The sequence below is a fragment of the Alligator mississippiensis genome, chromosome 7 (assembly GCF_030867095.1).
Source record: "Alligator mississippiensis isolate rAllMis1 chromosome 7, rAllMis1, whole genome shotgun sequence".
Taxonomy (NCBI): Eukaryota; Metazoa; Chordata; order Crocodylia; family Alligatoridae; genus Alligator; species Alligator mississippiensis.
The window spans coordinates 42201195-42225227 of NC_081830.1; the positions used below are offsets into that span (position 1 = coordinate 42201195).

At 44.1% G+C, this 24033-nt stretch overlaps 1 protein-coding gene across 1 annotated transcript in view; it reads right to left on the reverse strand.

Annotated features, from left to right (window-relative positions):
• The window catches only part of GPC1 (glypican 1), a 374567-nt gene that overhangs the window by 15727 nt on the left and 334807 nt on the right, over positions 1-24033 (reverse strand). Inside the window, exons 4-5 of the mRNA XM_014599190.3 lie at positions 14670-14835; positions 4470-4600 (exon numbers count right to left, since the gene is read on the reverse strand). Coding sequence (XP_014454676.1) covers positions 4470-4600; positions 14670-14835 — 297 coding nt within the window. The remainder of the gene's footprint in view (positions 1-4469; positions 4601-14669; positions 14836-24033) is intronic.

A 24033-nucleotide genomic window follows, 5' to 3' on the forward strand; every position in this document is an offset into this window, starting at 1 on the left:
AACTGAGGTTGCCTTGAACTAAACCTGGGGGGGTGCAACATATGCAGCCCTTAATTTGGACCTCCCAGTATACAAGCAGACTGAAAGTTTGGCAAGCTTTATACACTGTAATTTTAATTTGAAAAGCATCACTGTTTTGGTTAAAAAACCCATCAATGTTTGGTTAAAAAACCATCAAACTATTTCTTATGTGTCTTCAGACTTGCACCAATTGCCTTTTTCACCAAATAAGAATGTGAAGGCAGAAGCTATTAAAAGATCCTAAAATTAAACTAGATTAGCACTTAACCCATTAATACAGATAAATCAAGTGCTCAACCATTAGTTAGCACTGGTGATAACTCATTTCACTCCAACTGCTGCATGCCTTCTGTAAGTTGGCAGCTCCCAGGGGCTACTAAGAGCTCATCTTAACAAGCAACATGGAAATGAAAAACAGCAAGTCTCATTAACATTCTTGAAGGACACTACTTGTACCATTAGTTTAGGATTTTTTTTCCCCAATATATATTGCTCTTCATGAAGGAATGCAGGTAGAAGCCACTTTTGTATACTATACAGTATAATGGCAATTCTCCAGCAACTGAAATATTTCATCTGCCTATTCCTTCTGGTGCAAAACTTTTAAAAATTACACATAAAGTATTTAAAATTTTGTTTTATAGGAACCTGCTTTCACTGCTGTAGCTTACCATTTATAGTCCTCTTACTGTAGTTATTATGAAACAATTCTTTCTGGGATATAAAAACATACAAGAATAATGAAAAATACTTCATGGCATTTATAGATCCATTCATTCTTCCCCTTTTCCTTATTGTAATTGATGACTCTATTTCTATGCGATATTAGTACTGCATTTTGTGCTGCACTAGTATGTTCTATCCATCTCTGTTCAGCCTGTCATTTGACTTATCTATTTGCCAGGCAGCTTTAGATTCATTTTCCATCAGAACGTGTTAGTTACAGCACTTCGGAGTCACGGGGAAGGCAGCCAGGGTTCAGGAACACAAATTACTCTGCTGTTAACATCACCCATGGTGGGTTGTTAAAGAATGAAGTTTGAGAAATGATGCTGCGGATAACTCTCTCCAGTGCTCTTCTATACGTGTCAGGTTCTGCTCTGCATTACAACAGGGCAATCATTTAGAAGTCAAAGGGGTTGAACTGTTGTAACTGACACCTGATTTGGTGTCATTTTCTACAATGGAGAGGAACCTATTTCATGAAGTTGCTTTCCAGGGAAGTGGAGTCTGGCTTAATAGTACAAGCTTTGGATGGCACATAATGATACCCTGAAGTAATCTTTATAAACCTACCTTTTATACAATAGAACAACAGGAACATGGCAGGAAGAGAGGACGAGAGCCATACATAGAGGCAGCCAGATCTATTTAGGCATCTTGGTGGGAGGTAATGGTCAGCACAGCTGCTATGCAGTGCCTAGTGTGACCACATGTACAGCCAGGGGGCACAATAGGGGGCTGCTAATCCCCTGGCCTCATTTTATAGACATTAGGGCTGGAAGGACTTCGTAAGATCATCGGGTCCAGCCCCCTGCCCAAGGGGCAGGAAGTCAGCTACGGTCAAAGGATCTCAGCAAGATAAACGTCCAAATGTTTCGTGAAAGTGTCCAGAGTAGATGCTTACACCACCTCTGGGGGGAATCTGTTCCAGGCCTTGGGGGCTCGGACAGTAAAGAAGTTTTTCCTTATGTCCAGTCTAAAAAGGTCTTACAGGAGTTTGTGATTGTTGGACCTTGTCTTCCCTTTGAGTGCTCTGGTGAACAGGCATTCCCCCAGATCCTGATGCCACACCCCTTATGTACTTATAGGCTGCCACCAAGTCACCCCTGAGCCTGCATTCTCCAGGTTGAAGAGTCCCATAGCTCACAATGTCTCTTCATAAGGCCTGTTCTCTTGCCCTCTGATCATGCACTTGGCTCTCCTCTATACTCTTTCAAGCTTCTCCATGTCCTTCCTGAATTGTGCAGCCCTGAACTGGATGCAGTACTCCAGCTGAGGCCTCACCAAGGCCGAGTACAGCTGAAGGATGACATCCTGGGTCTTGCTTGAGATGCATCGGTAGATGCAAGCCAGAGTTTTGTTCATTTTGCCAGCTGTGGTATCACACTGGTGGCTCATATTTATCTTGTAGTCAATCATGACCCCCATGTCTCTTTTGGTCACGGTGCTAGCGAGCTCCACATGCAGCGAGATCCTCATTCAGTGCTCCACACCTCTCTCCCACTTCCTAGTGCACTCAGCTGACACTGGAGCTCAGAGACAGCTGAGCATGCATTGGGGGGACAAAAAGGAAAAGGTGGGGAAGAAGGAGGGGAATGTCTCATTTTGAGCAAAACCTCTCAAAGTATATGGCAGAGCTCATCTTTTAACTGAAGCAGAGGTTATATCTGAACAACCCCCATTATTGTTAGAGAACACATTCCTTATTGACTAATAAGTGAATCAATAGGCTCCCTTTATTATGTAGGCAAATAGCAATTTACAGGCTTTGATCGTTTATACTGTCTGAAATCCGTATCTTAGCAGTAACGAGTGAATAGTAGAGCTGGGAACAGATCAATACACAGCCAAGCATTTTCTATGAAGGGAGATGGAGAAAAGAATCAAGATGGTGATGGGCTTGGTTTCAAAATCTTTCCTTTTTACCCTCCTACATTGTAGGAGATCATGGCTGCTGGCTTTTCCAGATCTGCAGACTGCCTTTGGCTCATCTCATGAACAACTGACTGTACCCCTTCAAGGCTGAGATTTTTCAGGGCTTGCCTAACTCTGCTTCCAGTGCCATCAGTGGCAAAGTCCTCCTGGACATGAGAACTGGGCCCACAATGGGCACATGTGAAGACTCTATCATCCATCATTCAGCCTGCAGTAAGTTGAGAACTCATGTTCCAGAACAAGACTTATTTAGTGCAAAGTGAACATAGCGCCATGTTATTTCCACACATGCAAGATATACCACAGTCCACTTCATGCTGCATAACAGCTGCCCTTTGCCTGGAAATATAAATTAATTCATGGACCTATTTCCATGTATTTCCTTCTCTTTGTGGGTAAGAAAACAAATGTATTGACTACTCTCTCTTGAAGGTTTAAAAAAAGCCTTTGCTGGAGCTGATCAATTGCTAGTGGTTGCAAAGCTTCATGACTGGCATTAATTCAAGAGTCTTAGCTGCTGTTTCACAATTAACCACTTTAGGAGAATGCCATGTGTGGAAACAAACCAGATGTGATCAGATTTTTTTCCAGTGATTTTAAACTTCGTTCAGAGATTGAAGTAGCAAGGGAAATGGTGAGACTCTTAAGAATCACTTCCCAGATAGGCCTTTCCAGGTTTTCTTCTACTGCTCATGTTCGTAATTTCAGCACTTTGCCAGCTCCCAACCTGTGCTATGCAGATCCACTGGCAAATAAAATCATGTCCACCTTGTTGCAAGACCAAATTTGGAAGTTTGCAGAATGAATCTTGCTGTTCTAGTCTAATGCTGCTTGGAACAGAGTATTTCACCTCTTGAGTCCTATATTTACCACAGGGACCTTGTGAAGACCTTGATGTTTAGAAGAGGTTGCATCTCCCTGGGATTTATTTTCTAACATTTGTTTCAGCTTAAACAACTGCTTACACGGCTTTTCCCTCCTCCTATTCCATTTTTCAATGGACTTTTGCTGGGCTTGCTTTTCCCCAAGAACTACTTGGTGCTTGTCATGCCCCACTGTTTACATCTTTGCCATAGCTCCACCCTGCTGAGAACTAGCAAAATGTTAATGCAAAAAGGAGATGCCCTGGAGGGTTTTTCTCTTTGCCAAAGCTCCTCGCACCTGCAGCCACATCATGTGCTTGTAATTAGTGGATTAAATGTTTTAAAATAGAGAACAATGAAACAGTATGCCAAAATATGGCTCATTTGAGACTGAGCACTGGGAGAGCCTGTATAACAGGATGACTTCCAGATAACAACTCTGTACCTATATAACCTAATAAGCCAAATGTTTCCATATTTTGATATTCCCTTTGCCTGCTGAAAGCATTAGCCTTCTGTATAGTATAGAGAGTCCCTTACATTCGCTGTAATAAGCTCACTGTAAATACCTCAGATGAGAGAGAATAACTAAAGCACTTCAGCCACAGACATTGAAACACCATAATACAATGTCCCCATGTATCCCTTAGTAATTAAAAAATCGTCATCATATTATATATAGTCTGTACATATCAAAGTTGATAGCTGGAAGTGGGGAGAAGTGCACATAGCAAACAGAAGCATTTGAGAAGGATTGCCTGCATGGAATAAATGTGTTTTTTATCATTATAACATGGGCATTTAACATCTCTCTTTCTCTGACTTGTAGGTGAAATCAGCTGAATAGCTGGTAGACAACGTGCTTGGCTGTTGCCAGGATATAATGTACACTGCATTTCCAATGCTAGGCCCAGTATTAACTCTTACCTTGGCTGTGATAGAGTCTTTGTTTTCCTGCATGTTAGAAATGGCTTCTGCGATCCTTGTGTGAATGGTACCAATTACAGTGTCTACGTTGGATGGTCCATCAAACCGATCAGCCACCAGCAGCATTGAATCTAGCAGAAGACGACAGAGACATCTTTTAAGCGTACACTTTACAAATCAAAGGATAATAGCGCTTCAAATTTATATATCGTCATACTGATGGAATCAGATATTTTTCTCTCAGTAGATAAGACTGTTGAAGGATATCTTTCAGATGTTTGCTGAAAGTACACATGCCTTTAGAAAAAACAGTCTCCCTTTCCCTTGTAATCTGGCAGCATTCAGATAGGTCTCTTCTATCCAATAGTGCACCGGTAAAACACCTTTAGTGCCATTTGAACAAGATGAACTATAGAAACCTCTTTAAGACATGAGAAAGAAATAGCTGCAACAAACTCTCTTTGCAGACTGGCAATACAGAATGACAAGAGACCCCTGGCAAGGTACAGAGAGGGAAATCTGTGCATAAATTGGAAACAGCGTCCTGGGATCTAACCCTTACTACCTTGCATTCAAGTTTTAATAAAGGGTTGTACTGTACAGGGAATTGGAGATGCTAGATTTAGCAAAATGCCAAATAGAGGGGTAATGGAACAGGTGTCTGGTATGCCAAGGAAGGAGAATAAAAAATTGCTCCTAGTGAAAATTTCCTACATACCACTTAGGACAGGACAGATCTGACAAAGCAAAACATGGCTCATAAGGGAACTGTCAGTGCCAAATCCAGAGTAGTAGAGCAAAAGGAATGCACTTAACCTGGAAAAAGGAAATGCAGGGTGGCTGAAAGGTGCCAACTGTTCTCAACTCTCACTGACTGCTGAGGTTTGCAAGGTCCAGTGTTGATATAACTCAGGAACAGAACAGCATTTGGCCCTCTTCAAGAAGTTACTTACTAAGCATGTGCCTTAGGCGTGGTGCATTTTGCTGACAAAATGTAATAAGCCAAGTTTTTCAGCAATACAATTAGTTTTGGAATGGAGACTTAAGATGGAAGGAAATTTTCTAAGCATTCATTGAAAAAGAGGATAAGGAAACTGTGTCCATCCAGGCTGATGTGCTTAATGCCTAGGGAGATTTAACACAACCAAGATCTCAGGGCCACATCCAAACATGGTTTCAGGCACTTAAAAGTGGGATGTAGACAAAATCCAGGTGGGTATGCCTAAATTTACAACCTTGAAAATCTGTTCTCAGCTGCTGTCTAAACCCAGAGGTACTGAAACCTCCAGGGGTGACACTGCTTTTTGCATGTATGTTCTCTGGGGACCAAAAGCATAACAGTTTTAACAGGACTGAGCAGCTCAGGAAGCTCATATGTAAGCCAAATGGGGGCAGAAAGGAGATGTTCTGTCATCTACATCCCCTGAGGTACTCAGTCCGGTAGACATCCTCAGGGCTCACCTATTATATTCCCAAAACACAATGGTAGCTCCCATTTTAAAACATAACTTATTTGGACTCCCTGATGACCTGCCTGCTACAAGTTGTTATTGCTCTTTCCAGTACGGAGAGGGGGATATTCTGAGGCTCTTACACAAAAAAGCCATAATTTCCTCCACTGGGACTAAGCAATTCTCTCAGTTCTTACTCACAGCAACATGGCATTGGAGGTCTCGCAGAAGATGGTGTGATGTGATGTAAAGACTTACTCAGCGGGAATCTGGGCTGCCAGCATTATTCATGAACAATGAAGCCAAAAGCAAATTATGCAGGAAACTTCTACATCACACTATACCATCAAGTTGTCTGTGAGCAAGGTGCTATGGCGCAGTAACAAAAGGAAGTACTAAATGACTAAGAAAGTACGAAGTGACAGCGCAGTAACAACAGCGTTGTACGGGCATGTGTGCATGCGCCCTGTTTCTATCACTTCGGTGACAGCTATAATGGTCTACATGATTGACAAGTATTTATTTCTCTGTACTACATTTTAGAACATTAACCACTACAGTCGCACTCAGAAAAGAACAGGTAGAACAGCATGTAATACGCTTTTTAGAAATCATTTTAGTTTCAGTGCAAAACCCAATTAAGTTAATGGAAATACTCCCAGTGATTTAAATGGTCTTTTATTGAGGCTCTTTCAGTCTCCAAAAATCTGACTGTTTATATTGTAGTAGCTCTTAGAAGCCAATCAGGGATCCCGAACTGCATTAGGGGCCAGATCTCAAAGTGGATCTGGGTGAAGTCAGAGTAATCAAAATAAGATGTGCTCCGCTCTTAGCCAAGGTTAACAAACAGCTTCTTGTGCAGGCCTTTAGTATGGAATTTAGCAGCATATAAAAGTCACAGCCTTGAAGCATTATTACTTATTTTCATCAAATTAAAATAAAAAATGGTTTGCTGTTTAATTTGAACAAGAACAGAATAAGTATGCAGTTTCCAAGTTAAAAAGCTTTTGTGTGTGTGTGTGTGTGTGTGTGTGTGTGTGTGTGTAATAAAGCCTTATGACTGCTTCATTTTAAAATGTTAAACATATCACACAATGGTGTAACTGCCTCTTCATATTCTGAAAAAAATCCCACAATACTACAAGTCTGCTGTTTAACTGCTACCATTAAAAAATAGTAACATGCTTTCCAGAACCGTTTTTTCATGTATTTTAGCTTGAGGATGTACTGAGGATATGATACATATCAGTAAATGAAAGGGGATTTCAAGAATGTTTGACAATATTCAATCCATCAGTTAGTCTTAGCATATCTCCCTCTATTTGCCCTAATCTTATTTGCCAAAATAAACACTGTAGCCATGTCAACATCATTAAAAACTCCTCTCCAGGGATCTGGATTTTCCACTTGCCAAGGGAAAATGCAGTAAAACCTGGATTTTCTCTTTTTAAGGAGAAAAACCCAGATTTTCTCCTATAAAGGAGAAAAATGCGGAAAACAGTAAGTTTCCCCTTGCAGGCTGGCAGAGTTGGGGGGGTCAGAAGGGGGGCGGTAACCAATCAGGCCGGAGTAGCTCTCCACAGGCAAGCTTAGCAGACGCAGGGGCAGAGGGAAGGGGGAAACTGAGAGAAACTGAGGTTCCCATAGTGAGGGAGGGAGGAAGTTAGGCAAGGCTGTGGCTGGGGCTGGGCCTGGCAGCCTGGGCAGCATATGAGGCCTGGGGCCAGAATGCGTGGCTGCAGGGCTCGGGTGGGAGTAGGATGGAGCTGCGCGTGGCTCGTCCATGGGGCGGTGGGGAAGGCTGGCTCCCCACCACTGTGCGCATTCCTGGGGAAGGCATGGGAGGCAAGTGCCCCCCAGACTTGTGTGCAGGGCAGGGGTGGGCTGCCCACTGCAGGCTCAGGTCCCCCACACTGCTGCCCTCCCCCAGGGCCTCCAAAACCTGGTGGGTGGAAGCTGGTGCAGCAGGGCTGAGCAGGGCAGGGAAGCTCGGTGCTGCTGCTGGGAGCCCCGCACCTCCCTGGCGAGGCACCTCTGACCTGCCCAGCAACATTGGGGTGGCAGAGTGGAATTGTGCCCTTCACTGATGCTGAGTGAACAGAGGATGCCTCATCCTGGTGGTGCAGGGCTCCTGGCACCAGCACCGAGCTTCTCCCCCAGCTCTGCTCTGCTGTGCTGGGTCCCATCTGCCAGACTGCAGATGCCTCAGGGGGTGGGCAGCAGGGCAGGGAAGCCCTGCAGCAGGCACCCACCCCCCAGGCTCCATTCTGGCCATGCCACCCACAGAGGAGGGGGAGCCAGGCTCCACTCTACTGCCTCCCATGGGTGGCTGCCAGTGTTCAGGTGTTCAGGTGCTGCAAACCTGGGTCCCTGACCCCGCACCTTTGGCAGCTGGCGGCCCCCTTTGGCAGGGCTGTGGGGAGGAAGGGGGCTGTAGGTGGGGAGTAAGGGGTGCCAGCAAGGCTCAGGGGGATGCGGATGGGGAGTGAGGGGTATGGTTACCATACATCTGGGTTTTCCTGGACATATCCTCTTTTTTGACGCCTTGTCCTCTGTCCGGGCGGGTTTTTAAAATGCAAGCAAATGTCTGGGTTTCTGTTTTGCTTCTGCTTTTGGTTGGGGATGGGGGCAGTGGGGGAAGTTGATTGGCTGTCGGGAGATCATGTGTTCTGTGTGCAAGCTCCGGCAGCTGCTGGCAGGTGAGAGAGTGAGTGTGAGTGTGCGCACAAGCTGTGTGGGCAGCAGGCCTGGGAGACAGCAGGGGACTGCGGGTTGGGAGTGCACAGCACTGGCAGAGCTGGGGGGAGCAGGGGGCTGCATGTCGGGAGTGAGGGGCACCAGCGGGGTTGGGGGGGGGCAGAGGGCATATCACTGCCCCCTGCCCAATCTTATACCCCTTCCCCCTCTCCACCCCCTCCTCCCCATAGGTATCCTCTTTTTTGATATTAGAAATATGGTAACCCTAGTGAGGGGCACCAGCAGGGCTGGGGAGCTGTAGCTGGGGAGCGAGGGGCACCAGCACAGCTCAGTGGAGTTTGGGTGGGGAGTGAAGGGCACTGGCAGGACCCAGGGGGCTGCAGATTGGGAGTGAGAGGTGCCAGCAAGTCTGTGGGGGGGCTGTGAGTCAGGAGTGAGAAGCACTGGGAGGCCCAGGGGCCTGTGCATGGGGAGTGAGGGGCACCAGTTGAGCCCAGGGGGCTGTGGGTGGGGAGTGAGGGGCACCAGAGGGATGGGGGGGGTAGGGAGTGAGGGGCACCAGGAGGCTGGGGAGCTGTGGGTCCTGGTGTGCAAAGGGGGCATGGGGACCACTGATTTTCAATGATAAATAACCAAAAATCAAATGCCATAATATATAAGTATTTAGAATTTATTTTAGTATAGTGATTGAGGCACTGATTGATTTCCAAATTACTTTAAAATTGTAAGCATATCAATAAAACATTGTGTTCATGTGATACCTATATATATAGTGGCATTTTATTTTAATCATGGAAAAGTGTGGATTTGGGGGGGGAGGGGGGGTAATCAGAGAGTTGGTGATTTTTAAACAGAGAAAACCAGGATCCTGGCTCATTTCTAACTAGAAACAATGGATGCAGAGTCTTAGTGAATTTCCACCCTTGGTTTAATGGCCTTGCTATGGGACTTGTTTGAATGATGACCTTTGACATTCCAGTGTGCAAGTATAATTTGAATACAGATCTGATTTACTCCTAATGGTTGGCTTCTGTCAGAAACAGTGTCTCTTGGGCAAAAAGAACCTGGACAAAATGCAGAATGCATACAGAAATGCCTCTATCAATCAATCAGACTTGCATGCTGACCTTTCAAGAGTGGCAGCTGATCATTCTGCCAAGATGAGATGGAAAGCAATGACAGGTAACAACTGGTTTCTTATTGTTAGAAAGACCAATGCATGATCAAACTCAGGGTTCAATCTCATGAAATAGAGGGCTTTCCTCCCTCCTGCCCTTTAACCAGATTCACTAAACATTCTCATGGGACACATTTCCACTGAGTTGTGGTAACCTCCCATTCAGTTCATTAGACATGAAAGCTAATATGCAACAAGGATAGCAGCTGGCTGATCAACACATGTAACAAGTGCCTCAGTCTGCAGTATGTTTACTCTGCAGCATCCTCCTGAAATGAGAAGACACAATCTATTGGCTTTGACAGAGTTTTGTATTAAAAAAAAATCCAGGCATACTGAGTAGGATGACAGCTGAATTGTTACACTAGGACACTTGCTGGAGAGTCCTAAAAGAAATACAGCTCTGTATTGTGAAAAGAAGGAAGTAAAAGTCCAGTTAATTTGTGTTGCAATATCTTATATTTTCAACATATAATTATAAAATAATCCTATAATTTCAACATTCAAAGATTATAGGAAAGATCTTAATCACAAAAGCACAAAGTATGCTACATCAGTGGGTCCCCAAGGTGGAACCACGATGGATAACAAAGACCTTTACTTCTCTAACTTGCCCTATTTTGTTACAAGTCCAGAAGCTCAGAGAGTGTGTGGGAAGCCCCCTAGATCTGCAGGAAAAATGAAACTCCGGACAGTGGTCTGAGTAAGCAGCATTCACTGCAGGAGCAAAATCTTAGCATGTAGGCAACTCCCCATATGTTCAGAAAGCAGAGAGAGATGGTAACTAGAGGGTCCCAAAGAGGAGTTGGGTGCCCAAGCATGACAGCATGACCTATGCAGAGACTGTCAGATTGAACCGTGTACTCCTTGCTTCTTGTGGATGTAGGCAAGGCTCATCATGCTATTTTAAACAGATTTTTTATAATTTAACTACAAACAGGAGAGTTGAATCTTGTTGAAAGCAGAAAGTTTAAAGCACATTGCCAAAACTACGGCTACGTTAATTGCATTAACTACGGCTCTTACAGCTTTCTGAGGTCTCACAGTCACCTGCAAGGGACTCCATGTTGACCTCAGGGCACCAAAGCCAAAGCTAGCAGTAATTAAAATTAGTTTGCATACGAATTAAGATGCTGAGAACCCATGAGCAACTAAAATGAAGACTCTATAGTTATATACCAGAATACTGCCATGACGTGGCTGAACTGTACAGACACATTACAAGCATTCTAAGACTTTTCCACCAAACAGAAAACCAGAAATGTGGTGCCTCTGTAGGTAATATAACTGATGGCTTCACATAGTCATATTGCGGTATTTGAGGAACCATTGAGCTCAAGTGACCCAGCTGCAAAAGGAGCCTATTCAAAACCACAAAAACAACAGCGTGGCCTAACAGTGAAATAGTCAAAGGAAGGCCATAAGCCTTCTCTGAACCTCTGACCCATATGTCTGAACTCAGGCTAGTCACAGGACATCATCAGGCCTCAAGTCACCACAGAACTCAACCTGTCAATGGAGGAAGGAGTCACTGAAGACATCGCTCTATTCTGTCAAAGCAAACCAAGCTGTCAGACTACACAGTATCTTTCATTAGACCAGTTACATAGTTGGGAGAGATGCTATCCAAACTTCTGGGCACAAAATGTTCCTTGCATATTCCATGAACATCTCAGCCATACCAGGGCTACCACCCTACTAGACTATCAAGTGTCCTTCAAGCTGGAGGTACCTAGGGTACTTCTCATTAAGTCCTTTGGCTGCACTGTCAGGATATAGTTACCTACTAGAATGACTGGCTCAGTTCTGTATATTTGAAGGAAAAAAACAATTTTATTTCTCTCTTGTGTGAGGAGTCAGAAGAACTCTGACCTGCTTTTCTTGAAGGGAGCTAGCTAAAATAGGGCTTCTGAAGGATGTGCTGTTGGGCAGAGCTCTCACTGTCAGACTGACTTATGAGTACCTCAGGTTAAAAAAGTTTTGCGTGTGAAGGGAGTTTTTAGTGTGATGTTTTGTAGGCATAAGACCAGGCAGTGAGAATCTTACTTTTCAGAGAAGCAGAATTACCATAAAAATTATTTTCCTGGGAGAAAGCGGCCTGTCAGGAAGAGGAGCTCTCTTGCTGCACACATACAGGGAGAATTTATTTTAAAAACAGTCTTTTAGGCCTTATGTTAGGTTCTGAAGTTCAATAAATAAGGCCCTTCTGCTAGGACTTCCATAGTCTATGTTACTTCAGTCCTTTTGCTGCTGGTTTCTTAACTATTACATCTAATAGTTTGTAGATTCAGCTGCTTCCAAATACCAGGAGAGAGGTAACCAGAAGTGGAAGTAATAGGGTCCTTAGGTAACAAGAACCCAAATCAACCAGGACTTTTTCAAGGCAAGATGATCACACCTAGGATCAATTGCAGAGCACAGAGGGAGAATATCATTAGTAAAGCAGCCTAGGCCATTCTGCACAAAGGCTTTCTGGCTTTCCAGTGGTGTGCGTGATGGGCACAGAATAGTAACCCATGGTGGAGGTGACACAACAAGCACACATTATCTTTTCATTCACATCTATTTTAGAGCATTAAGGCCAGTCTGTACCAATATTAAAGTGTTTTTGAAATAAAATAAAATAAAATAAAAATTTATTTTGAAATAACTGTTTAGCTAATGGACTGTTAAAAAAGCCTGAATTCCAATTTGTGGGTATTTATTATTATGGTCACATTGTCTATTACCCTCCATCTATCACCATTACATTTCATTTCCCTGGTGACAAACCAGTTGCACAGAAAATAAAAATCTCTTAGATGTACTTGCTCCATGCTCATTCACTACTCTGACCACTTACATGTAATCAGCTAGTTTACCTGCAGCTGCTGTCCTTGGGCCTATTTGTGAAGGTCAATTAAGAACAGCAGGGGGTTCTCTGACCCCTGCAGGGCTCTATTGCTTCCACTGCCATGTGAAACACAGCTTTCAGTTTCTCCTGTATACTCTCACTTCTCCAAACTCTCCTAATATATGTTTCATCACAGGCCCTCTAGAAATACAAATTATCTGAAAGCTTGTCTAAATTTATTCCAACTACAAGAACCGCAAGAAATCCTTGCCACGCACCTAATTTCTGGAGCATCATAGCTACAACATCACTCTTACACTAACATATATAAAGATATCCTAAGTATATTATTAAGAGACACTGTGGGTTGGTGAGAAGCCTAATGATTGGGTAAAATTCTGCAGTTTAAGTTATGCAAGAAATGAGACTTGATGACCATAATGGTGATTCCTGGCATTAAAATCTATGAGCCACTACATATGCTATGACAGCTGAAAATTATGTCTGTGTGATAAGATACTTCCTGAAGGCTCTATGAAGATTAGACCAAGTGTTTTTCTGTCATTTGTTTAGATATTCAGCTATACGTTGTTGCTAAGAGCCTAATTAAAGTCAAAGATGTAGTAAAGCCCTGTATAAAGTAAGGCCTAGTAAATTTAGCAAAGCCTTGAAGTAGTAAGGCCCTGTGGCGTAGTTAAAATTAACTTTATCAAAAGAATGCAAGGCTTGTACTGCTATTGGTCAGTCTAAGGACAGTTGAATAAAAAGAATCTGAATGGCTGTAATTTATCAGCACAGCTCAGAAATTATAAATTGGCTGGCACATCCGGAAATCATTTAGAAGGAAGATGTGGCTCTGTGAAAGAAGTACTGATTTAAGATTAGCTGCTGGCCTGGATGAGTGGGCCCATGGACCTCGAGGAGCCCAAGGTCCTTCCTGGTACCCCTCAGACAGTGCTGATCGGGGACGCCTGACTTCGCTGAGCTTTGTGGAAAGAGAAACTTGTTGTACATCAGGCATCAGAGGGGACTGCCGATAAGTTGCCGACGTGAATTATTATTGTCTGTCTGTTGTTTTGTTATCTGTGCGTAGTCGTGCTTTTGTTAAGTCAATAAACCTTTCTTACCTTTCTATCCCCGACCATATTCTCAATCCTGAACCCTCCGCTGGCAGCTGGGAGAATATGCATACTTCCTTTGTCACAAAAAGACTTGTCAGCTCCACAAAGTAATGGATAAAAATGGAGGTTCTCCCCTTACTTAGTCTCTTAGTTTTCATGTTGAACAGGTGGTTTGCTAGGTTCCTGAAGTTTGTTTTCTGCTACGCTTCTCTTGACATCGAGATTTAAATATAAAGCAAATCACGCTTCCTTAGAATACAAGTTTGATTGACCCAAGCACCCTACTTTACTCCACTTAAAAAAACCCAAATAAAAGGAACATTGTCAGGTTAAGAATACCTCATTCTGACCCCATGGTTCTCCTTCTCATAGAAACAATTTTGTTACTTTGTACTTCCACAGCAATTTTCACTGGAAGATCACAAAGTCTTCTCCAACTTGGGAGAGTTCAGCCTTGATACTTGTGATACCACTCAATCAGAATAAAGGTGGTATGATCTGGCCCTAAGCCTCAAGTGACAGGACAGAAGGGAAAGCGTCAGAGTCAAATTTCGGTAATTTAATCTTGACAATGCCTCTGTAAAAGGCTTCAGGAGTCATTCCACCATGTGTGAGTAATAAACCCAAATGGTGCTATACTGGTTAACAAACCCCCTAATTTCTGCCTCTTTAGGCTGTCCCTTGGCTGGCAGCCTGGCAGGAACACCACTATCTTTTCCATTTAAACAGAGTGAAACAACTTCTAATTCCTTCTACAATCAAGGACAGAGAAGGTTTAGTGTAACAAGAACTTGTCAACTGTTTTTTCACTCTCCAGGCCCTGCCTCCAAAACAGAAGTGTGGCCATAAGCCTGGGAGCGGGGAAGAAGGAAGGTACCATATGCTCAGTGGTTTTACTAGTAGGGAACTGGACCTTCTTACCAATCAGGTTCCTCCACTCGGTGTCCAAGTCAGCCTGATTGGCCAGGCAGCCCTTCATGACATTACGGCAGTAGTTGTTGCATGGCTTCACGCTAGACATGCCCCGGCAATGTGGGCAGTACACCAGCTTCATGATGGCCCGAGTGCACTCATGGCCAAGGGAAACCTGAAAGAGGTGGAAGTACAATTAGTACACATGTAAAAAAGTGAAAAGCTGCAACAAGACAGGCCAATGTACAGTATGACATTTAACAGCTTGGTATGATAGATTAAATTACTCGAAGACAAATTCATCCTCATACTTATAAGTTATAACCTACCTAAAACATGCTGTGATCTGGTAGAAAGGACTCTGGCTGGGAGTCAAGAGATGCAGGTTTTGTTCCTGGCTCTGTTACTGTGAGGCTTTAGAGAAGTCACTGCATCTTCCCTTGCCTCTTTTTATTTTCTCTGTCAGGCTTGTCTGTTTGGACAGTAAGCTCTTCAAGACAGACCCTACCTCTCACTGTGTGAAGGTGCCATGCCTACTACAACATGGTCCTGAACACGACTGGTGGTATTACATGCCACCACATCACAAAAAATTAAAGCAAGAGAGAGTGGCAGCAGCAGCAAATTATGCAGAGATAAAAAATACTTGGGAATGGAGTGAAACAAACACATTAAAGAGAATGTTAAACGACACTATTACTGAATTCTGATTTATTTAGCAAAATTCACAGTGAAGAATGTTTTTTGAAACTGCAGGACTTAAGGAACAAATAGGAATCTAATAGTGCTACTAGTTCATCTGCTTAGCTCACAATTCAGAGCCTTGCTGACAGCCAGTTTCACTAACCCGATTTTCTCTTCCATTCATATTTTTTTTGAGGTTGAGCTTTTGTTTTGAACATCCAGCAATGCAGATTCTCACAAGTGTGCCTATCAAAAACTTATCTTAGGCATGCTCCTTCTGAGCAGCCTGTTGCCTCTTGGGCAAGGATGAACTAGAAGTATTTGGTTGGTATCACTGAGAAGGAATGGGTGGTAGGTGATGGCCTCACAAAGATGAACAAATAGTGAAGCCTTAACACCATTGAAAATGTGCTGAAAATGCCCACAAAGATGGGGCATTCAAGGGTTTAGAGAAATTGCTCCTCAACAGGGGTTTTATGAGCCCCATGGATAAATACCCTTTGGCAGGGAGAGCTGCAACGCATCCAAGCTGAGGATAAATTTGGTGGGGGAGAGAAACCCTGGAGGTGAAGCTTGGGGCAGCACCAGAATAAGATGCTCCTGGGAGTTGTCCCCCCCACATCCCCGGCTAAGGAACTGACCAAACAGACTCCTCCAGTACTGTAACTATCCTAATCATTTTGGGGTGCGATACGTATTTGTAATCTCCTTGCCATTCTTCAGAGGTGGTATTTTTCCATATGGTTGTGTGTCCCTCTTTTTTTTTTTTTTTAAGACTGTCAAGCAGTTTAGCATTCTTGAGATACCCTGGAGTGGCAAACTAGCTTGTGAGAGTGACAGATGGGGAAATGCTGTGTGGAAAGAAATCCAAGTCTCAAGATGCAGTTGCAAGTCAGATATTTCCCCCTCTGCCCATAAATTATGAAAAATACTTTGAACAGTATCCTTTTAAACTTGTGGTGGTGTAAGAATAATCAATACTGAGGTAACTTCAGAAGAGTGAGAGCATGCTGAGCAGACTGTCAGAGGTTAAGAGATGAAATCCCTGAGGTTCCTCTTCTTTAAACTCTCTTCAGCATAGCCTTTTACTTTCAATAAGCCTTGAAGAGGTGGTCTCCAGCCCTTATTTTGCAAGAATGAATTCAGCAGATCTGATCAGAAGTCCTCCTACTGCTCAGGTACTTCATAGACATTAAGATCTACTTTGCATTTTAAAAGTAAGTCAGAAACTGGAGTTTTCACTTCTTCATTTGCCACCGAATGGAGATGCCAAACCTAGTGGAGAACTAACAGGACAATGCAGCAATTCTTTTCCTGCAAGCACAAAACAAACAGAAAACAAGACCTAATGCTCTAACCTCTGCCAGATAAAAGCAGACACCACCCTGCCACAGAGAGTAAGATCCCAGCCTCAAAGAAAATTCCAAAAGTTTCCAGGCTTTACTCTCTTTTTCAAAAGAGCATCTTCTTCTATTATGAGGCAAATGCACACAAACAGAACAAAATGCATAAAATGAGCACATGCCCTTTTCAAATCCTTACTACAAAACACTAAATGCATGTTTAATGCCTGGGATTAAATTGCTTTAAAATTGTAATGTTCTCTTTCTGCAAGTAGGGGGAGCTTTTACCCTGCTGAAATCAGTTAGGTAAGCAAAACCATTCAGCAACAAAAACCAAAACCCCACCGGCCACATAAGTAACCTAAAAGAACAACAAGTTACATTGAGAATGTTACTTAAGATGCTAGATTTTCTTTGGATCCCAAGGTCTCCAGGAGCTTCATTGAATGGTAAATCAGGGGACAAAAATTAAGAGCTCATGTTATATAAATGCACACTATAAATAGGCTAACACCTGTCAGAAACAGACTGTTCAATTTGAAATACTGGAAGGGCAATCTGGAAAAGAGTTGCTACTCATTTTCCTCTACACAGTCTTTATGAACCAGAGGTGCACTGTGAGACACCAGCAGAAGAATGCAACTAGCACAAGCAATCATCACAAGGAAGACTTTGTTTTGCTATTTAGCAGGCATTCAATACACTAAACTGTTCTGACTGATTACCTAAAAGCGAGTACACAATATTATAATAATAATAATAATAAGGTCCAAAGCTGAGCATCAACATGTCTCAGAAGCCAGTGAGTCAGTCAGCTAGGATAAGGGAGGTTCTGAAAATGGGTAACTGCCTAGGGTGACTTCTGAGTCACTGGGGGCTGCATGCTGCATGGGTCACAGACCCTGGGCCTGCTGCAGGGACTCCCCAGGATCCTAACTGTACAGGCAGCGCAAGCCCCTGCCCTCCCACCATGCTGCCCTACCACAGAGACCCTGACCACTGCAGCAGCAGGAGCAGGGATCCTTTAAATTAAAGGATTTTTTTTTAAAGTAACTGTAATGCTCATGAAGCCAATGGAAACTGATAGATCACTGTATCCCCTGGGACACTAATAGACAGAAGAGTAGGCAGTCCATCCTGTGGGTCGGCTTTGGCCCCAGGTCTAGAAATTTGGCAGCAGAGGAACGGTGGCAATTAACACTGCCTCTATTCCCCCAACAAATTTTTAGTCCCTGTGGGCCAGATTACATGGTCCTATGCACAGGGCCACAGGCATGATCTGGTGTGGGGTGTGATCTAACATGAAGAGCTGGGACCACGTACTAAGCAAGACCTGCATGGCAGATGAGACCCATGGACTGGATCTGGCCTGTGGACCAACCCCACACCATTCATCCAGCCTGAGGGGTGGGCCAAAAGATTAGGCATCACTGCCAAGGTCTGGAACCAGGAACCAGTCCAATATCAAAGACCAGAAGACAAGTCCAAGATCAGGATGGCAACTGGAGATAAGTATTGATCAGCCTGCAATCAATTGCCACAGGTGGGATTAAGTAGGGCCCTACTGCTTCTTTTAGCTAACCAAGTGGTGCATGGACACAGCCAGTCTGACACACCTGCACTGGCCAATGGAAACTGGGTGGGACTGACTGCTAGGGTTTCTAAGAGTAGGGTAGGATTATGCAGGGGAAGTGGTTCTGTGAAGTTCTCTGTGGACACCTGGTGAAACCATCTGTGTGTGAGAAGATAATTTGTACTCCATGCCTACTTGCTTGTATCTGTTTTGGAGCGAGTGACCAACAAGAGTGCAGCTGCCTGCACTGATTTCCTGTGATGTGACACCTATCCTATGGGGCACAAAACAGCTGCTGGATGGCCATAACTTCTACTCACATTCTAAGCCAGGCTAGACTGAAACCATTCCATATTAGGCAAAAACCTGCTAACAGCATCAGTGCTTGCTTATGGTTAACATCTGCCTTTGGTTGGCCATTCCAAATGATGCACCAGGCAGACAGAAAGCTCTCTGAGGTTTCAAGCTGAATTCCTGAGGGTAGGAGAAAAGCCCTGCCTTTAGTGCATAACTGAACAAACATGACTTGGATGCTACCAAGAGAAAATTTGTGCACGGCCAATTTGTCATTCTTGCAAAGTGACTTTTTCCACCAGAGGGACACTTTAATATTACGCTGTACAAGGTAGCTTGGAGGCAGTGTTCAGACTGCTGTATACATGTAGATAAAACCATCCTTCTGCAGTTACCTGTCCTGTGGTTTTCCTCTCTGCTGTGCCTGTTCTTAGTATAAACACATTAGGAGACTCGTTCATGGCACAACTGTTGCTTTTCAAATGACCTTGCCATTAAATCTGTCAGATTCCAAGTGCTCAAATTTGTCTCTGAGCAGCAAGAATTAGTCTCTGCTGGTAGATTTCAGGAGCCTCTTGCTCTTTACCCTGCTAATTTATTCAGCACGTTCATCTTCATTTCCTCCCAAACTGACAGGCAGAATGAGTAGAGGTATCTAAAATGGGCATCCCTGCAGCTCTATGAGTGAGGATATTCCTTCACAGCCAGATTTCGGCCTCAGAGTTCAATCCATCCAGAAGCCTTCTCAACCTGGAAATACTTCAGTCTAAAGGCTTAGCTGGGCTAAGGTGTTTGATCTAGGCTGGGAGCTCAGTACAGATGAGCAGCTAGATTTAGAGCTCAATTACAGGATTTTTGCAAGATGACTCTTTTTAGAAGTTGGTAGCTATTTCATATGGCTGTTGCTATTGCGATTTGCTACTTAAACTAATAAACTTTTTACGGGGTATTTAAATATATGGTTCCTTATTTTGACATTTACAAAGGACCACTGGCTTCTTTCTGGCTTCAGTCTTTACTCTGCTGAAGAATCTGAAACTTTAATTTCCCTTGCCACAAAGCTCAAAGGCCTGCTGTTCAAAAGTACTGAGCTCCCCTTGCCTTCGCAGCACTTGTGAATATCACTGTACATGTTTACACTGTTTAATCCAGATTCACAAGCCTCACCTGTGGGAACATTGGCTTAAATATTTAATGCCTTCAGCAGCAACCCTTTTGGAACAAACCTTTAGAACAAATCAGTGTGTGAGCTGCAAAAGCAAGCTAGGTGTCAGAGAGATCAGAAGAAAAGCGCTGTGTGGGACAGGAAAATTATGAGAGTAGAGAGACAGAGGAAAGTCAGTATATTAGTAAAATGTCAGTTTAAAGTTACTGATCCAATTAGTGTTTGCTACAGTCCTTTAAAAAAAGGGGAACTCACTTTTTAAAAGTTCTAATTTTTCTCCTATAAGCATCCAGAGAATAAGGAGAGAAAAGTTCTTCAGAATTGTGGGGCCGCGGACAGGAAGGCCAACCACATCTTGTCATGTATCCACAGATGCATCTCAAGCAGGTCCGAGGAGGTGATCCTCCCCCTCTATGCAGCACTGGTCAGGCCGCAGTTGGAGTACTGTGTCCAGTTCTGGGCGCTGCACTTCAGGAGGGATGTGGACAGCATGGAGAGGGTCCAGAGGACGGCCACCCGCATGGTCAGGGGGCAGCAGGGCAGGCCCTACGAGGAGAAGCTAAGGGACCTGAACCTGTTCAGCCTCCACAAGAGAAGGCTGAGGGAGGATCTAGTGGCCTGTTACAAACTGGTCAGAGGGGACCAGCAGGCACTGGGGGAGTCCCTGTTCCCCCGAGCACTACCAGGACTGACTAGAAATAACGGTCACAAGCTGGCAGAGGGTAGATTCAGACTAGACATCAGGAGGCGCTACTTCACTGTCAGGGCGGCTAGGATCTGGAACCAACTTCCCAGCGAAGTGGTGCTGGCTCCTACCCTGGGGGGTCTTTAAGAGGAGGTTAGACGAACACCTTGCTGGGGTCGTTTGACCCCAGTACTTTTTCCTGCCGTGGCAGGGGGTCGGACTTGATGATCTGCTCAGGTTCCTTCCGACCCTACCAAATATGAAACTATGAATTCAGTAATACTGGTATTTTCATTGATTCTGTTCATAGTTTCATAGCAGCTAGGGTCAGGAGGGACCTGAACAGATCATCTAGCCTGACCCCCTGCCACAGGCAGGAATGAATGCTGGGTTCACAAGACCCCAGACAGGTGATCATCCAACCTCCTCTTGAATTTGCCCAAGGTAGGGGCGAGGACCACTTCCCTGGGAAGTTGGTTCCAGATTTTGGCCACCCTAACTGTGAAATATTGCCTTCTGATCTGTAACCTAAACCTATTTTCCATCAGCTTATTACCATTGTTCCTTGTCACCCCAGGTGGTGCTGGGGAGAAAAAGGGCTCTGCCTATTTGCTGTTGATCTCCCTTGATGAGCTTGTAGGCAGTCACCAGGTCCCCCCTCAGCCTCCTCTTGCTGAGGCTGAACAGGTTCAGGTCCTTCAGTCTTTCCTCATAGGGCCTGTCCTGCTGCCCTCTCACCAAGTGGATGGCCCTCCTCCGAACCCTCTCCAGGCTGGCCACATCCCTTTTGAAGTGTGGCACCCAGTACTGGACGCAGTACTCCAACTGCGGTCTGACCAAAGTCGCATAGAGGGGCAGTATCACTTCTCTGGACCGGCCTGAGATGTCTCTATTAATGATACAGACATAGAGGGTCTGATCCAAGGTCTATTAAAGTCAAGGAAAAGACATCCACTGACTGATAAGATTTGAATTAGGCCCATAGTGCTTCTCATCAGTAAAAACTGCTGGTTCAAGTTCAGCTCTAGCTGATACTGATGGAAAGTTGTCAATAACTAATAGATGTTAGCTTGCTTGGTAAAATTGATTGGTGCTTTAAGTCCTGTTACAAGTAGGTAACCTCCACATCAGAAATCCTAACCCCAATGGGCAATCTCAGCATGGACACCAAAGGCCGAACAGACCTAGGAACTGCACTCCTAACTCACCTTAGGGCTCTATCTGTTTTGTCAGTAGAGGATTTCAGGCTCTGAAACTGGGAATATAATGACTCTCTCAAGAACTAACTTCACACACATTCAGGTAAGAAGCAAGAATTGTACAGTACTCCTTGAGTCTGCTAAACTAGGGAGAAACCTGCTTGTGAATTTTCATAAGGATAATTATTTTAAAATAATGTCTCTATTGTGAGACCTGCTCTGTCTTAATTTCCCTTCCAGTAAAAAAATATTTTCTCCATATAGACAAGGAGAAAGACACCTAATTAAGCAGTCTCCTACTTCCTTGCTCCTACCTGCCAACCACTAAAAAGGATTTTAAAATGTCACTTGACTTCCTGTTCATCATCTGACTTACCAAACACCTGGTGCCAGCTGAAAACCTAAGAATGCTGAGCTCCCAGCTAATATTTGCAATAATTAATACACTGCTAATCAGAGGCTGCTATTAATCACAGATGGCTCAAAATCAGAGGCATGCAAAGTCTTGTATATAAAGTCAAAGCTAACATAATTTGTTCATCTTTAAATCGTCTGGCACGGCATGAAGACAGTACATGACAATAATTGATTTCTCTGAGCACTATCAATCTGGCCCAGCCTGTGCTAGAGTAAAGCCTGCTGAAAATACCTGGCTGCACTCCTGTCAATGCCATTTTTATTAAGATGGGAATTTCATTACAATCACTTCATGAAAGACCAAGTCATCAGCATTCTAAGCCTTTTCTAATGTCAATCGACAACTCAGTCAAGAAAAACAACAACACAACCTTTATACAAGCAAAGGTTTCTAACTTTTTCTCCTCCCACTCTTACGTTTTGTCCTCACCTCTGCAACTCCCCCCTCTCCTCTTTCCCCAACATTTGAACAGAGGCAGGAGTTGCTGCAGGGGTAATAATGCACGCTCTGACACCTCTCCCATTAAAATACGTTCTTACATGTTCTGGGCAAGCAGGTGTGGAGGAATATGCTGGCAGAGATTTGCTATCTTTGAATTTGAATTGAGGAGAACCAAAGATGCACTATCCAGAGGTCACACGGGGGGGGGGGGGGGGGAGGGCGGCATTTTAAGCTGTTTGAACTGTTCAAGTTTTATAGAGGAGAATCATCATATTTACTATGCACATAAAAACCATCTTTTACCAATAAACACAGCGTTCATACAAACATAAGATCAGGCCATATGTAAAACAACTTTCTTAAAATGTACATATTATATATACAGTGCCAAAAACATTTGTCATAGCTCTGCACAGTGGTGCTGTTTTTTCACCCTCCATCTGAAAGAGGCACATCCTACCCCCATTAAGTTAAGGGGTGGAAACAGATGTCACCTTTGATGTATGTTTTTTATGATTTCACAAATTTTTATGGTGGCACGAAGCAAACGGCTGTCTATGCCCCTTGTGTGCCACAAAAGCTCCAAATTTGTGGCTGTGAAATAGGTGGCATCAATTTGTGCCACTTCACTGTGACAGATGTCTGTTAGCTTTATGGTCGGAGAGTGTGTCAGCCCACAGCTGCCCAAATTCTCCAGATGCCCTGGGCAGGCATTGCTGGGGCTTGAGGGGCCTGATGCTGCGTGTCCCAGGAACTCCCGCACAGGATCGGGCCCCTCAAGCCCTGGCAGTGCCTACCTGGCTTTCCCCGCTTAGAGTGGTGCCCCTGGGCAATCTCTGAAGCATGTCACTAAGGCAACACGTCCCTCATTGTCCTGTGGGATTGAGCCCCACCCGATGAAGGACAATCAGCAACGTGCGTTTCACTCAGTGAAGTGGCTCAGCTGTGGCAGACGCATCCTGCGTCATTTGGCGACATCTGTTAATATCCAAGAAAAGTACTGTCACCAACTGCAAGTGAAACAGGATGACCAATGAATGGCATTTCATTTGTTTGATCTACACTATCCATTTTTAATATGAAGGCAGGGAACAGTGGCTGTCTTATAGATTTAAGTGTGTTGGTGCCACCCTACCCTGTCTTCTGTCTGATTTGAGGCAAGCATGACTAACTACTTGTTTCTATTTTCAAGTTTTTGTTTCTCTTACATTTCATTTCAAGGGCCAAATCAGTTCCAAATTCTACTAATCAAGTTCCAAATTTTGACTGAGCAGAGCTCAATCGTTCAAGTCTGAGTAGCTCTACCTCAGAGCAAGTATCCTCCTTCCTAGACCCATTGGTCTGGGGCTTCAGATACTCCCCAAAGCCATAGCAGTCATCTTACCCCTGGAGGCCTTGGGGTTTAGATGACCCTGGTCTTGCTTGCTCCTAGCCAAAAGGCCAAGGAGCAAGCCACAGGGAAAGTGAAAACAGTCCCTTGTTACCACAAAACTGTGCAGTTGAGTTTTCTGCATTTGGGGAAGCTTGCAGGGGTCTGCCTGCCCAGAGTACAAGGGGCAGGCCTTACGCAC